The 15,141-nt window shown below is 36.1% G+C and overlaps 1 protein-coding gene across 1 annotated transcript; it reads left to right on the top strand.

Annotated features, from left to right (window-relative positions):
* Positions 1-1,865: 1,865 nt before the first annotated feature.
* IDO1 (indoleamine 2,3-dioxygenase 1) lies at positions 1,866-14,715 on the top strand. Its single transcript, XM_037524685.2, has 10 exons — positions 1,866-1,964; positions 3,366-3,461; positions 3,966-4,085; positions 6,615-6,733; positions 8,001-8,015; positions 10,787-10,886; positions 11,398-11,515; positions 12,541-12,592; positions 13,007-13,152; positions 14,160-14,715. The coding sequence occupies exons 1-10, from the start codon at positions 1,866-1,868 to the stop codon at positions 14,501-14,503; spliced, it is 1,209 nt and encodes a 402-aa protein (XP_037380582.1). The 3' UTR covers positions 14,504-14,715.
* The last annotated feature ends 426 nt before the right edge of the window (positions 14,716-15,141 follow it).

Genomic DNA, 15,141 nt, shown 5'->3' with positions numbered 1-15,141 from the left:
AATTAGTATTCAAAATATTAAGAATAACAGATCAATAAGTAGCTACAAACATCTGCAATCAGAATTGGCCCCAAAACTTAAGTAATTATTTCATAGAGTAAGAAATATAACTTGCCTTTACATATTTGAAAAGGTATTTATTTCATCAGTAATTAGAAAAATGTAAAAGAAAAAAGCTATGAAATACTGCATACTGCAAGATTCCAAGTTTGTGACACTCTGAAAGGGCAATGCAATGTGACAGATTCACATAGTCTGAAATCTAGGAGACTATCCAGCAAAAGACTGAGTTCTGACTTAGAATCTTTATACCATCACAAACTAAAGAAAAAGATAAGGAATCCAAACAAAATAGGAAGATTAAGATGTTCTTCTCACACCATATGAAAAGGGATTTTCAAGGAGATGTGATTATTGATGAATAAAAATCAAGATGAGGGAGGACTGAGTATCAATTGGGAATGCAATTTCAGAAATATGATGGGCTGATATTTGAAAAAATTGAAAAGGTAAGGATAAAAGCAACACAAGTAAGCATTATTGTTTCTGCAGTTAAAGGCAGGGGAGATCTAATTAGGTAGCTTGAGCAGAGTCTAGGAAAAGTTTTCTCAAGCCAGGGATCTTAAAATAACAATTCTCAGAGATATTTCCAAGACAGATGCATCTGTAATTTCATCAAATGCCTCTGTTTTTGCCACACCCTTAAAAAAATGTCGAAGGAATAACAACACATCTTCTAATTCTCAATAGTTTGTTGGCGTTTTGGTTGAAATATAGATGGGATAAGCCAACGTGACATTTTTTGTTTATTTTCTTTTCTTGGGCCTGATTTCAAAAGTATCAGCCTCATGAAAGCACCATAAAAAAAATGAACGTTATAATATTTTGCATAAGAAATAGTCTGAGCACTATTCTAGAATGTAGTCAAAGCCATTTCAATTACTGACAAGCTGGAAGACAAAACTGGTTGTTGTTGTTTTGTTTTGTTTTGTTTTTTTTTAATGCCCTGAACTCTTAATTCCTTCTCTTTTTTCCCCTTAGATCATTAAAAGGAGTGGTATAGATTCTGTGTTTGCACCTTGAAAACTTTTGCTAAACACTGTCTTAATATTTTGAAAGAAACTTATCAAGGTGTTTTCTCTTTAATATATTACAAAGTCTCTAAATGTGAAAGACTTGTTTCAACAGATCACAGAGTAGAGGTGCAGATAACAACTTCCTCGAAATGACGTATTAGGAATATGAAGAAAGAACTCAATCGTGGAGAGTACAAACAAGATGACTGGGTAGAAAAAATTGGGAGAGTTGAGAAATACCTCTCTAAATTCTTCATGTGCTTTTGTTACTTTCTACTTCAGAGTCACCGAAGTTAAACGCACCACAGATTGCTTCCTTGGTTACTAAACCAAGACACTATTATTTTTATAGAATCCTGGAAGCTTGAAAGAAAGACAATGATAGTCATAACTAAATGATAGCTTAGACTTAATTTTGGTCAAATTCATTTCTTCAATGCTAAATTTTAAAAGCTCCAGAAAATTAAAAATATTCTTTTCTAGTCACCTATTTTTGCTATCCAATCAGGCTCCTTCTGATTTCCCCTATTAAATCATGTTCTCCATGATTAAGATTTCATATGGCATATGACCTTTCAGTTTCTTCTTCTTAGGAACACTGATGCTTTTGTGGTTCAATTGTTTATCAAACTACAAATAAAGAACGTAGAAAATGAAACTATACCAAAAGTGGAAGTCATTTTTGGCTGCATACGTGGTTGTGTTCAACAATGATAGCACAGCCTCTTCATAAATAGGAGTCCTGAAACTTCTCAAAGTCTGGAAAGAACCAAAGAAGAAGCTGCAACCATGGCACATGAGGGGGCATCCTCTGAGAATGTCTCGTGGAAAGTCTTTGAAGAATTTCATATAGATGAAAATGTGGGCTTTGCTCTGCGAAAACCACTGGTAAGAAAGGGAACTGAAATATTTTCTTATCAATACTTACCTGGGCAGGTTAACTTTTCTTGAACAAATTTGGTTGAGTAATTTTGATTAACAAATGGGTAAAGCAGTGCCAACATCGGAGATGGTTTTAATACATGGGTTTCACTTAGCTATCTTAAAATGTTCACTTAGAAATTTAGCCTCAAAGGTGCTCCTTATTTTATACAAGTATAGAGGGTGATATGGAAAGATGCACTTTATCTTTACAAAATATTTAGACGATAGAAATCAAAAGATGTTTTAATACATTGCATTTTCAGAAGGCATCTGAAAAAGCAGAGTAGTAAATGGCTCAATTCAAAAATCCTGCTTTCTCTGAAGCTGCAACTTAATTGTACATATGTTTCTATTTTTATTAGGCTTTTGAGATGGCACATCAACAACTTGGTTGGTATTAATATTGCTAATTATGTTTACCAAGTATAAAATTAAAGTGAGAGGGAGAGTTTGGACTACATTTTTTTTTTTTTTACTAATTATCTGAGGCTTGGAAAATGTTTGAATTTTATTTTCCATTGGTTTGATAACTGATTTATAATATAAACTTTGTTTTGAAGTTTAAAACCATATCCCCTGTCTCTCCATTTGAACTCTGTCCTCCTTATTAAGTATTGATGACCTCAAGGGCATGTCTGGAAAGTGTAAAGGAGCAGAATGGTAGGGCAAATGGGGTGTTGGCGTTATCCAGCAATCTGTCTCCTTTCAAGTTATTGCCTAGGTCTTTTGTTTGCATGCTTTCCTTTGAGATGAGATCACAAATAAGATTTAGGAAAACACTTGGATTTCATTGGTATTTACTGGGCAAACTAGTAAATCTATAGTAGAATCAAAGCAGGCAATCAATATGCATACATTTATGGCATTTCCTTTATGTCCAGTACTGTGCCTGGTACTGTAAGATACAGAATTAAGAGCATAATAAAATCCTTGATTTCAGGTAGTGAGATTCAAAAACAGCATGGGTTTTTGAAAGTTGGAAAGTTATGTCTTAATCACAATAAACTAAACATACAAAGCAAGTTGCATAAATTTGCTAAGCTTTGCTTTCCTTACTCCTGACATTACTTAGTAATGTGAGAGAGCATAATCCTTAGGATTTGTAATTGGGACTATTCATGTTGACAGCAGTAGTCAGGAAGATTTTAGTGGAACTCGTGAGGTGCACTTTGAAAGAGAGTCAGATGAGAATGCTGCAGAGAGAGGAACAAGAAATACACAGGAGGTTAATCTCAAGTGTGTTTCTCAGAGCAACCTAGCACAAAATGAAACACGACTATTGCTGGGAAAACTATTCTACAATGGCTATTATTAGTAAATAAATATTCTCTGTTTTTTTTTTTTTTTTTTTTTTTTTTTTCCCAGGAGGAGCTACCTTGCCCTTATGATGAATGGATTGACATTGCTAAAAACCTGCCTGAACTGATTGAAACTAACCAACTACGGGCAAAAGTTGAGAAGGTTTGAATAAATACAATATTTATCTTCTATTACTTTATTACTTCTTTATACTTTAAACTTGGTTTTATTTTATTTTTTGATTTAATTTAATCATTATTTTTTTAATTGAGGTAACATTGGTTTACATTATTGTTGGCATTTTGGAAGTATAGTTAAAGTCGGTTTTAAAGTTGTAATGTCTGGCCTCCCTGGTGGCACAAGGAGTTAAGTCTCAGCACTGTGAAGCTATCTGCAGCCACTGCAGCAGAAGTTTGATCCTGGCCAGGGAGCAACCCACATGGAACAGCAGACCCCTCCTGTCTCGTCCATCGCTCCCCTCAGCAGTGTATTTCAGTCAATTGGCCTGTTCTGTTCCCCACTCTGTCTCTGGTGAATCCTCTCACCCCCTGCACCTCTGGCCTGTACCCCAGTTCTTGTATGCATAAATAACTAAATCTTTTTTTAAAAAATAAAGTTGTAATGTCAACCATATTGATCCGAGTCAACTTCTCCATTTATTCTCAGTTACCAGAACTCGAAATTGATGGACTCGGAAGCCACAAATCTCAGCGCCTTGCACATCTGGTGCTAAGCTATATCACCATGGCATATGTATGGAATAAAGGTGATGAGGATATCCGAAAGGTTTGGAGATTTTCTAATATTTATTATGGTGATGCAAATTTAAATCTAATTCACATATAATGTAAAAGAATTCTAAACATGTTGTAACTACATTTAGTAAAGTTTGGGTAGTAAAAAAAAAAGAAAAAAATACCATCTTTCACTGACTTAACATGTCAGCTGTTATCACTTAGATTTTTAATCTTTTACTTATATAACACATTTGTTCTGTCCAGTGTATATACATATATCCTGGTTCTTTCACTTAAATTATTAGCAAGCATTTTTCAGTTACTACACAATCATTCCAGTCATCATTTGAAATCACTATAATCTTTCACTGAATTCTTAAATTTTATTTAAACTTTGATAAATATACATTGCTGGTTTTTAAATATTTTACCATTGTAAATGATACTGCAATAAATATTTAATTATGAAATATTTTTATCTATTAATAAGTTTTGGTCTTTGAACATTTTGTGGTTGTTAGTTAATACTGACTTACTTTTGTCAATATAGAACATATTAGATTGACTCTGCTCTCATCAATAGTAAATACTTTTAGATTTAAATAATATCTTGTCTTTTTTATGTTATTTATTTAATGCATTTTTAATTAAGGTAACACTGACTTATAACACGTATATGATACAGAAATACAGAATGTCATGTCTTTAGGTGTCTGCTACCACACCACACTCACCAGGTCCATTGGGGTCTCTCACTCCTTTATTTATACCGTACCCCTTACCCTCTGGGAACCTCAGTTTATAATCAGACAACTAGGTTTATTTTTGGTTTGGTGTTATCTAACACTTTGTTTTGTTTCTCCATATCCCACATATGAGTGAGACCATCCAATCTTTATCTTTCTTCTGGGTTATTTTGCTTAGTATAATCCCTTCCAGCTTATATAAGCAACTTATATATATAAGCAACTTATACCGCAGCAGCTTTCCATTGTGTGTGTGTGTTATGTACATATACCTCATACTCTTAATACATCCATCTGTCCTTGGGCACTTAGGTTGCTTCCATAGCTTGGCTATTGTAATACTGCTACAATGAATATAAGAGTGCATATATCTCTTCAAATTACTATTTTTGTATTCTTTGGGTATATGCCTAGGAAGGAAATAGCTAGATAATATGGTATTTTTAATATTTTTTTTTTGATATTTTGAGAAACATCCATATTGTTTTCTATAATATTTTGAGAAACATCCATATTGTTTTCTATAAGATCTTCACCAGTCTACATTCCCACCAACAATGTTGCTTTTTCTCCACATCTTCACCAACACTTGTTGTTCTGGACTTTTTGATATGGGTCATTCTCACAGGTGTGAGATGGCATCTCACTGTGATTTTGATTTGCATTTCCCTGATGATAAGTGATGACCAATATTTTTCATATGCCTATCAGCAATCTCTACGGAGAACTGTCTTATTCGGGCCTCCTGCCCATTTTTTGATTGTCTTTTTTTGTTTACCCTTGTTTTATGTTTCTATGCAGAATATATTGATTGGAATATATCAGTTCTTTTGCTCACCCTTCTTCAGAAAAGGTATAGAAATTTAACTAGTTGTTGAGTGGAGGAGTGAAATTATATCTCAGCCCCCATTTCTCCTCAGTTATTTTTCTGAGTCTGTTGCTCATAAAATTCTACTCAAGATTCAGGGTAAAGGGGATTCCTCCTTTTGATGAAAGAAAATCTTCAAAGTCAAGCATCAATGTCACTCTATGGTAAGGTTTTCTGAAAAAACTATGAAGGAAAAAGTTTTGTCAGCTCTGTCCCCAAAGAGCAGCAATTTATTCATGTTTCTGGAATATCTGGTAATATCATACTCAAAAGTCTTTTTTTTTTTAAGATTTATTTTTATAAGCACTGGGTACAGTCAGAAGTGCGGGAGGGTGAGAGAATTCACCAGAGCCAGAGCAGGGAGCAGAGCGGGGAGCAGAGCAGGCAGAAGGACCGAAGTACACTGCTGAGGGGAGCAGGGGGTGGCAGGAGAGGTCTGCGTGCCATGTGGGACCCTCCTCCGGTGGCCGGGGAGCAGCAGGGGATCGAACAGGTGCAGCAGAGGCTGCGGGCAGCTTCGCAACCCAGCTCTCAACTGCTGTGCCACTGGGGAGGCCCTCATACTCAAGTCTTAATTACAAAGGACTTTGTTTTTTTTTTTTTTTTTTTTTTAGAAATGACCAGTTTTGTTTTTTTTTTTCTTTTTTTTTTCTTTTTATTGCTACTAAATAGAGTACCTGGCATAGAGGACTTTCTTAACAGTTATACATGGGATGGATGGATGAATGATTGGCTGGAAATAACTCACCGATTATTAGAAAGTTAACAATTCATAACCTTTTTCCCTCTGGACCTCTACCTCTGTTTTCTCTTTATAAACAGATATGTTCACATTAACAGAAATCTAAAATGTGAACATTTAACAATTTGTTTAGTTCCATAGTGCCATCATATTGGACATCTAATGCTTTGACACATGGAAAACAGGCGAAAAGGTTAATAGCAAACATTGTCTTTTAATTAGATTCTCCCACGCAATATTGCTGTTCCTTACTGCAAGCTTTCGGAGAAATTGGGAATGCCTCCTATTCTGATTTATGCTGACTGTGTCTTGGCAAACTGGAAGAAAAAGGATCCCAATGGGTATGTAAACAGCAATATGATAGGAATTAAATGAATGTATGCTGTTTAAATCCAAAGAGTTAGTCATTGGTTTGATTTTTGTGGTTTTTTTTGTTTTTGTTTTTCTTTAAAGATTTATTTATTTTTATACAAGAACCAGGGTACAGGCTAGATGTGCGGGAGGGTGAGAGGATTCACCAGAGACAGAGCGGGGAACAGAACAGGCAGACTGACTGAAATACACTGCTGAGGGGAGCAGCAGGTGAGACAGGAGAGGTCTGCTTCGCGATGTGGGATTCTCGCTGGCCAGCCGGGATCGAACCCGCATTGCAGAGGCCGTGAACAGCTTCACAGCACAGCACTCAATCGCCTGTGCCACCAGGGAGGCCCCTTGTTTGATTTTTGGAAGCACACCTTTCTTCTCTGTTGTTCTTTGTTATAAGGGTATTATTTCTTTACCTCATGTATCTATAACTACAAAAGTATTTTTCGTGTAAGAGAGGTGTACAATTAAATGCAAGGAAATGCACAAAACTTAATTGTTCAGTCTGATGAATTTTACTGTCATATATACACGTTAACTCCAAGCAACATACAGAATATTTCTACCACAACAAAAAAATTGCTTTGTGCCTCTTCTCATTCAGTTCCCTCCCCTACCTGCCCAGGCAAATATATTCTGGTTTGTCTTATTAAAATGAGGTATTTCAGTTATTGGATTTCATATTAATGAAATTGTAGATTATGTAGTCATCTGGCTTCTCTTGATTAACATGTTTTTGGAAATCTATGATTTTAATATTTAAGCGTCTAATTGAGTTTAATTTGACTCATCTTCAGTAGTAGGGATCTGAACTGGCTTTTAGTTCAGAATCTAGTCCACTCTTAAACATTTAGCAATGGATTCTGATGCAATAAATGGATAAGAGAATTGCCGTGCCATGGGGCTCTGGGTATGTGTCTGCAGAGGAGTCTAATAGACATGGTAATACAGCAAAATGAAAGTATTTTATTTATTAGTAGTGATAGTAATTATTAGTAACAACTAGTTCCATTATGCATGTGTCCCTTGTATTTTTAATCTTTATTTCACGTAAGATGTCCTAAATTGTTAGTGATGCTTGCTTGATAAATTAAAAAAAAACATAGTCTATTTATTTTCAATATCTTGCCTTAGATAGATCAGTAGAATTCAAAGCAATCTAAGTAATATTATAACTATTTGATTTTTAACTTAGTTTTCTTCTCTCTTTTCATTGTTTGATTGCTTCGTTGTTGTTTTCCTAAGACCAATGACTTACGAGTAAGTATTTCATCTATTTTGATCTTTGTTTTATTCTAAGAAGTATTTGCTATTCAAAGTGAATGTGGGCTTTTCAGTATCATCTAAATGCATTTTTAAATGATCTATTGAATTCAGGCATAAAGCAATTTAAACTCTTTAAAGAGCACATAAACCCAGTCCTTAATTACACCTATCATTGTGACATGACTGTGGCTCCTTAAAGTTATAGCTAATCTCACAAAAAATGTACTTGCATATATGTAAGTATAATTAATATACATAAACACAAATGCATATACATGTATGTATTTATGACTTAATCAACTCAGTGGTGAAAACATAAATCTGTTCTTTTTGACCTTATTATTCTTGGGTTATATTTTAAACAGAGTATAACAGTTGGGGAAACAAAGGTAAATATCATAGCTATAAATTTTCCCTGGTGAAGTTTACAGAGGAGGAGGAAAGGAAATATATAAAAATTATGTGAGTCACTGTATGATTTAGAGGAGGGGTAAGAAGATAAGGTAACTGGTGCTCTAACCAAAGAAAAGGGACAGAGGAAGGAAGTCTTGCAGCATGCGATTTAACCTGAGTCCTGAAGAATGAGTAGGAATTAGCTAGAAGGAAAATAAAAGAGTATACATAGTGGAGGAAGCAACAAGTAAAAAAGACCTTGAAATGACAAAAGTTTTGGTGTCTTCAGTTCTCTTAAGGAAGCTGGTCAATCATGAGTGATGAAAGTAACAGTATGGAAAAGGGATGGAGAAATAAACTTAACCAAAGGTTATTTAGGACATTTCACTAAGAAAAGGGTTTTAAACAGTTTCTTAAAATAAGTGGAAGATTATTAAATGGAAACATTATATCCCACTTTACAGTTAAGATCATTGAAGCAGAAACAGTTAAAATATCTTGCTCAAATATCTTCATACAGCAAATAAGCTGCAGTTTTCTGACTTTAGAGACCATGAATTCAGTAACCATGAAACTCATATTCTGATATTGTGACTGTGTTTACATCAATGCAAAGCTTCAATTTTTAAAAAATTAGATTTAATCATTCATTTGAACTTTCCAGAGAATTCCGATATGAGGCATATATAAATCCCTGAAATTGATTCAAGTTCACGGATAAAAATATGTATATGAATGCATTTACTTTTTTTTCAAAGATTTTATTTATTTATTTTTGCATAGTACTGGGTTGCAGGCCAGAGATGTGGGGGGTGAGAGGATTCACCAGAGACAGAATGGGGAATAGAACAGGCAGATTGACTGAAATACACTGCTGAGGGGAGCAGCAGGTAAAACAAGAGAGATCCGCCGTAACAGAGGTAGCTCCCTGCCTGGAGATGAATTCAGGCTGTCAAAGTGGGCCTTCGCGGTGGTAGAACTGAGACTTAACCTCTAGGCCACCAGAGAGGCCAATGAATGCATTTGTTCAGCAAACAACTTTACTTTACAAATATCTGTAAAAATTTTCTATATGTGTATGAAAAAATGAGATAATGGAAGCAGTAATAGTCTAAGTTCTGGAACGGAATTCTAGAACCAAGTTCTACAATGGAATTTTAGGTCCCAACTTAATCTACTACTAATTATATGGTATTAGACAACTGATGCGTCCATATGTGTCCCTTGCATATTTTTTTTTTTTAAAGAGGCGTGTATTTTTTTTATTTATTTGTTTGTTTATTTATACATGCACTGGGTACAGGCAGAGGCGCGGGAGGGTGAGAGAATTCACCAGAGCCAGTGTGGGGAGCAGAGCAGGCAGAAGGACCTAAGTACACTGCTGAGGGGAGCAGCGGGCGGCAGGAGAGGTCTGTGCGCCATGTGGGACCCTCCTCCGGTGGCCAGGGAGCAGCCGGGGATCGAACCGACGCCGCAGGGGCCGCGGGCAGCTTCGCAACCCAGCGCTCAACCGCTGCGCCACCGGGGAGGCCCGTCCCTTGCATATTTAATCTTTATTTCACTTAAAATGCCCTAAAGTGTTTGTGATGCCTACTTAAGAAATTTTAAAAATAACATAGTTTTTCGATATCTTCAATATCTTGCTAATATCAATATCCCTAATGACTTAATGGTGGTAGTTTACTTGTCCCACAAAATGATTTTGAAAATAAACAGGATTAAAAATGCTTGGGAGGGCCTGCCCTGGTGGCGCAGGTGGTTGAGCGCAGCGCTGTGAAGCTGTCCGCATCCTCTGCAGCTGGTTCGATCCCTGCAGGCCAGCGAGGTTCCCACACAGCGAAGCAGACCTCTCCTGTCTCACCCGCTGCACCCCTCAGCAGCGTCTTTCGTCCATCTGCCTGTTCTGTTCCCCACTCTGACTCCAGTGAATCCTGTCATCCTCCCACGGATCTGGCCTGTACCCTGGTTCTTGTATAAATAAATAAATAAATCTTTAAAAAAAATTCTTGGGGGCCTCCCTGGTGGCATGGGGGGTTAGGGTGCAGCCTATAGGGCTTTCCACAGCCACTGCAGCATGAGTTCAATCCCTGACCGTCCAGGGAGCAACCCACATGGCGCAGCAGACCTCTCCTGACTTACTCACTGCACCCCTCAGCGGTGTATTTCAGTCCATCTTCCTGTTCTGTTTCCCACTCTGTCTCTGGTGAGTCCTCTCACCACCAAGCCCCCCACATACACCTCTGCCCTTTACCCCAGTTCTTGTATGCATAAATAAATAAATCTTTTTTTAAAATGCTGGAAAACCAGAAAGTACTCAACAAATATGCCAATATTTTGGCTACATTCCTGACTTCATTTTCTGATTTTCTTAGGAATATGGACATTCTGTTCTCGTTTCCTGGTGGGGATTGCAGTAAAGGATTCTTCTTGGTTTCCCTCTTGGTGGAAATAGCAGCTGTTCCTGCAATCAAAGTATGTCTATTGATAGTGTAAAATCTGTCTCTTGTTTCATGTAAGCAGAGCAATCATTTAATAACTAACTGTTATATTAAGCAAGGAAAAAAAGTTATCCTGACTATATACAGCACTGATTTAATTAGATGTAGTGGGTCATTTGCTAAAAATAAATATTTTATTTATTTTTGTGTATCACCTAAAATATAAAATGTTGGAGCCATATATTTAGAACCTAATGTGAAATCTCAATAAAGAGAAATATGTTCAATATACTTTATTATTATATCACATAATGAGATATATAGTGGTTCTGACCATTAGAAATATAAATACATAAAACTATATAAACATACGTAAATAAATAAAACAAATCCAAGTTTGATTAAATATCAGGCAATTAGTCAAACAATTAGAGATTACTCATAGATGGAAAGACTAAATTTAGTTCAGGCATTAAGACTTAGGAGAACTTTATTTTATGACAATGCTAAGTGAGAGGAAATCTTGTGTTTTTTTTTTTTTTAAGGTAATTCCCACTATATACCATGCACTGCAACAGGAGGACTGTGAAACTTTACAAAAGGCTCTATGTGATGTAGCTTCTTGTCTGGACAAAGCCCTTGAAACGTTTAAGCAAATTCATGGCAAGTATTGTTAGCCACGTGGTATTATAGGCAGACCATCAAATGCTTCTGATTATGTAAGGTGTGGATTTGTTTACAAGAGAGAAGCATATAATATTATTACATTTATCACTGAATCATGCTTTCCACAAGGTAAGATCATTTTATCCATTTTATAAATATGAGAACCTAAATTTGCATAAGATAAGATAAATGACCTACAGTTACATAGGTGGTACACAGAGATGTCAGAATTCCAAACTAGTTATTTAACTCTAAGAAATGTCCTTGGTTCCCACTAGAAATCACGGAGAAACTTGCCAACTGTGTAAATTGTTTTGAGTCCTTGAAAAACATAGTTTTTGTTAGATACACATATAAATTCTTCTTTCACAAGTTAACTAAGAAACATCATACAAAAGCCATTGAGCTCAGAAGTTATAGCAAACTTAACAGCTAGAAAACAACAATAACCAAAAAAGGAAATAATAAGGGTTTGCAAAAGTAAATTTGTCCTACTGAACAACCTAAATAGGGTATGTGACTTTCATGCTGGGCTTTGAGTCACTGCTGACTTGTCCTTGGCAAGAAGATTGACTTTCAAATAAAGACATTATTAACAAGCTTTGGGAAACAAATCCCAGGGATGTGATTTATAATGCTACTGGGTTTTCTCTTTCTGTTTTCATTTTTGTTTGGGCTTGCTTCTTTATGTAAGTTGTTTTTGTTATATCAATAAGCACATGATGTAGACTTAAAGAAATGATGATGACTTAATTAACCTGCTGACAATAAGTGGCATGTGGACACAGATTCTTCAACCCAAGCTGTTAGCTCTAAGGTAGACCCTATTTGGTGGACACAGTAGTTGAGTGGAGTTCCTCTGGGAGAGGGCAGGAGAGTTAATGCTTTTCCATTCTTGCACAGATTGACCTAATGTTCTTCCTGCAGCCTATGCTAAAATTCACCATCAGTTGTTTAAAGTATTTTGTTTCCACCTTCTAGCTATGATGCTGCTTAATAAAATCCATCTCATCTTTTTACAGTACATGTGGACCCAAATGACTTTTTCAATGTTCTTCGTATATACTTGGCTGGGTATGTAATATCTGCCTTGAATTCATTTTCTTTCAGACAATTAATTTAAGGAACACATCAAATTCCCTCCAAGTTCCCCACTATCCATCAGGTTTAGAAACAAATTATATCCTTAATACACTAGACTAAAATACACTATGTATTTAGTGCTAATCATTTTTAAAGAGAGTGGAATGATCTTTGCTAAGGTTTCATTCATAGAACACATATGCCAACTTTGCTCAGAACCATTTTATTTATTGTTTTCATGCATAAAAATTAGTGGAAAGGGTGGTATGGAAGAAGAGCAATAAAAAAAATAACAAAAAAAATGTCTATTTCATGTTACCTTACATTCATTCTTATTGGTAAGAATTTATATCTGAAATTTGACTGTTAATCCCAATAATGATTATTCATTCCTTTCTGACCTAGTTGGAAAGGCAACTCCCAGATGCCAGAGGGTCTGCTGTATGAGGGAGTCTGGGACACCCCTCAGGCATATGCAGGCGGCAGTGCAGCCCAAAGCAGCCTCTTTCAGTGCTTTGATGTTCTTCTGGGCATTCAGCATCAAGATGGAGGTGAGTGGAAATGACAATCATCATCACCTGTGTTAATACAATAGCATTTTAATTTCTAAAAAGTACCTTCACCTCAATACCTCCCTTTATCTTATCTCATGCTTAGGAGAATAATTAGAGACTTGATTATGTTGCCATCATCCCATTTTACAGATAAAGAAACAAAAACTTAAGGAGATTAAGTGACTGTTAACCAGCTAGAAAACACTGAAGCCAAAACTCAAAGTTTGTCACCCTCGTGATCTGGGCATATGAGTGTGTACATAAGACCTGACTGAAGCCAATATCACATGTTCTGAAATATACGATCAGATTCAGAAAAAAATAATCACCTGCAAATGAGATAGGACTATGAGCTGAAGTTGGGAAGGTAGAGCCCTTAATGATGATGAGAGACTTGATATTGTTCTGGTTAAGCCATCCTGCTGCCCCAGCGGCCCAGGGTCAGTGCTGGCACCAAGGCTTAAAGCCTAACCACTGTCATTGGCTCCTTCAAAAGGTTTAGAGGGGCCAGAGGAAGAAACTTCTTTTTACTTTTCTGTTTTCTTAAACTTATATATTGCACAGTCAAAGGCGGGAACTTCTAGCTGGATGAAAATATGCTTGCTTCATAGTTGTCACTTATTTAAAAATATCTTAAACTCTTTTTGACTCAGTGTCCTGATTTGTTAAGTATAGATTATATTATATACTCTGTCTGTATAATTAGATTCCTAGAAGGACAAATACAGTAGGAAAATAAGAAATGAGGCAAAAAAAAAATTTACTACAAAAGAGTCACTCATCTGGCTTTCAAAAGTAATTGTATTTTAAAATTCTCTTTACTAACAATAAGACTAATAGCCTTCTAATAGGATAGTTGTGAACTCATGGCCTCATGTTATATTGTTATGTATGCTATGTAGACCTGTTACTGCCCACTCACTATGCCCTCACTCTGCCCTTCTCCTCTGGACTGGGGAGATGCTTGGCCTCTCTATTAACTCATCTTTCTCATGTTCTTTTAGAATCTTCTAAATTCCTCCAGGACATGAGAACATACATGCCACCAGCTCACAGGAACTTTCTTCGATCATTAGAGTCAGAGCCCTCAGTTCGTGAATTTATCAAGTCAAAAAATGATGCTAACCTTAAGGACTGTTATAATAAGTGTGTGAGTGCCATGGTTGCCTTAAGAAACTACCATTTGGCTATAGTGTGTAAGTACATCGTGACCCCTGCACGCCAGCAGTCTCAGAAAAACCAAACAGCAGAAGAGTCAGAAGCAGCAGAAAATAGGGGCACTGGAGGCACCAATATCATGGATTTCCTAAAGACTGTTAAAAACAGAACTCAGCATTTCCTATTGTAGTGATATTAATGCAAACCAAACAAGGGCACAGCAAGAGATTTAGAAGTCCTTTGATCCAGCTATAATTAAATGCTTTTCTGTGTGATACCTATTCCACACTGCAATCCTTCAAAATCTCAGATATACTCCTATATGTTCTCTACAGCAATAAGAAGTCTTTCAAATTTCCTATTCGATTGTATGTTTTCTTGCTACATAATAAACTGAGGATCTCAGGCACACCGCATTTTTTGGTATTTTTTTTATTTAGTTAAAATTGGTTTAAACACTGTATACAATTCAGAGGTATTGCATCACCCTCTTCAGATGTGTGTTACACAGCACACCACCACAAAGACACCCCTCGTCTCCACCACAGTCCACTGGTCCACACCTTTCTCCTTCCCTTGTTGCTCTCAATTCTACCATCAGATTTCTAGGGTTTTTGTTTTGGTTTTGTCTGTTCCTTTATTTTGTTTTTCCTATATGCCACATATGGATGAAATCCTGTATTTGCCTTTTCTTCTTATTTCACTTAGCCTAATCCCCTCCAGTTCCATCCATGTTGTCACAAATGACAAGATTTCATCTTTTTTTTTTATAGCTGAATGGTTTTGCATTATGTATTTGTATCATATTTTCTTAATCAGCTCATCTGC

The sequence above is a fragment of the Talpa occidentalis genome, unplaced genomic scaffold (assembly GCF_014898055.3).
Source record: "Talpa occidentalis isolate TD23 unplaced genomic scaffold, MPIMG_talOcc4v2.1 talOcc4.4, whole genome shotgun sequence".
Lineage (NCBI taxonomy): Eukaryota > Metazoa > Chordata > Mammalia > Eulipotyphla > Talpidae > Talpa > Talpa occidentalis.
The sequence above is the reverse complement of the archived record's forward strand: the minus strand, read 5'-3'. Positions and strand labels throughout refer to the sequence as shown.

Excerpts from the sequence above, each read along its gene's own strand:
- IDO1 (XM_037524685.2), top strand. The coding sequence starts at position 1,866 with ATGGCACATGAGGGGGCATCCTCTGAGAATGTCTCGTGGAAAGTCTTT. Across the intron at positions 10,887-11,397 it reads CAGCTGTTCCTGCAATCAAA|GTAATTCCCACTATATACCA; the intron begins GTATGTCTATTG and ends TTTTTTTTTAAG. Across the intron at positions 12,593-13,006 it reads CTTCGTATATACTTGGCTGG|TTGGAAAGGCAACTCCCAGA; the intron begins GTATGTAATATC and ends TTTCTGACCTAG.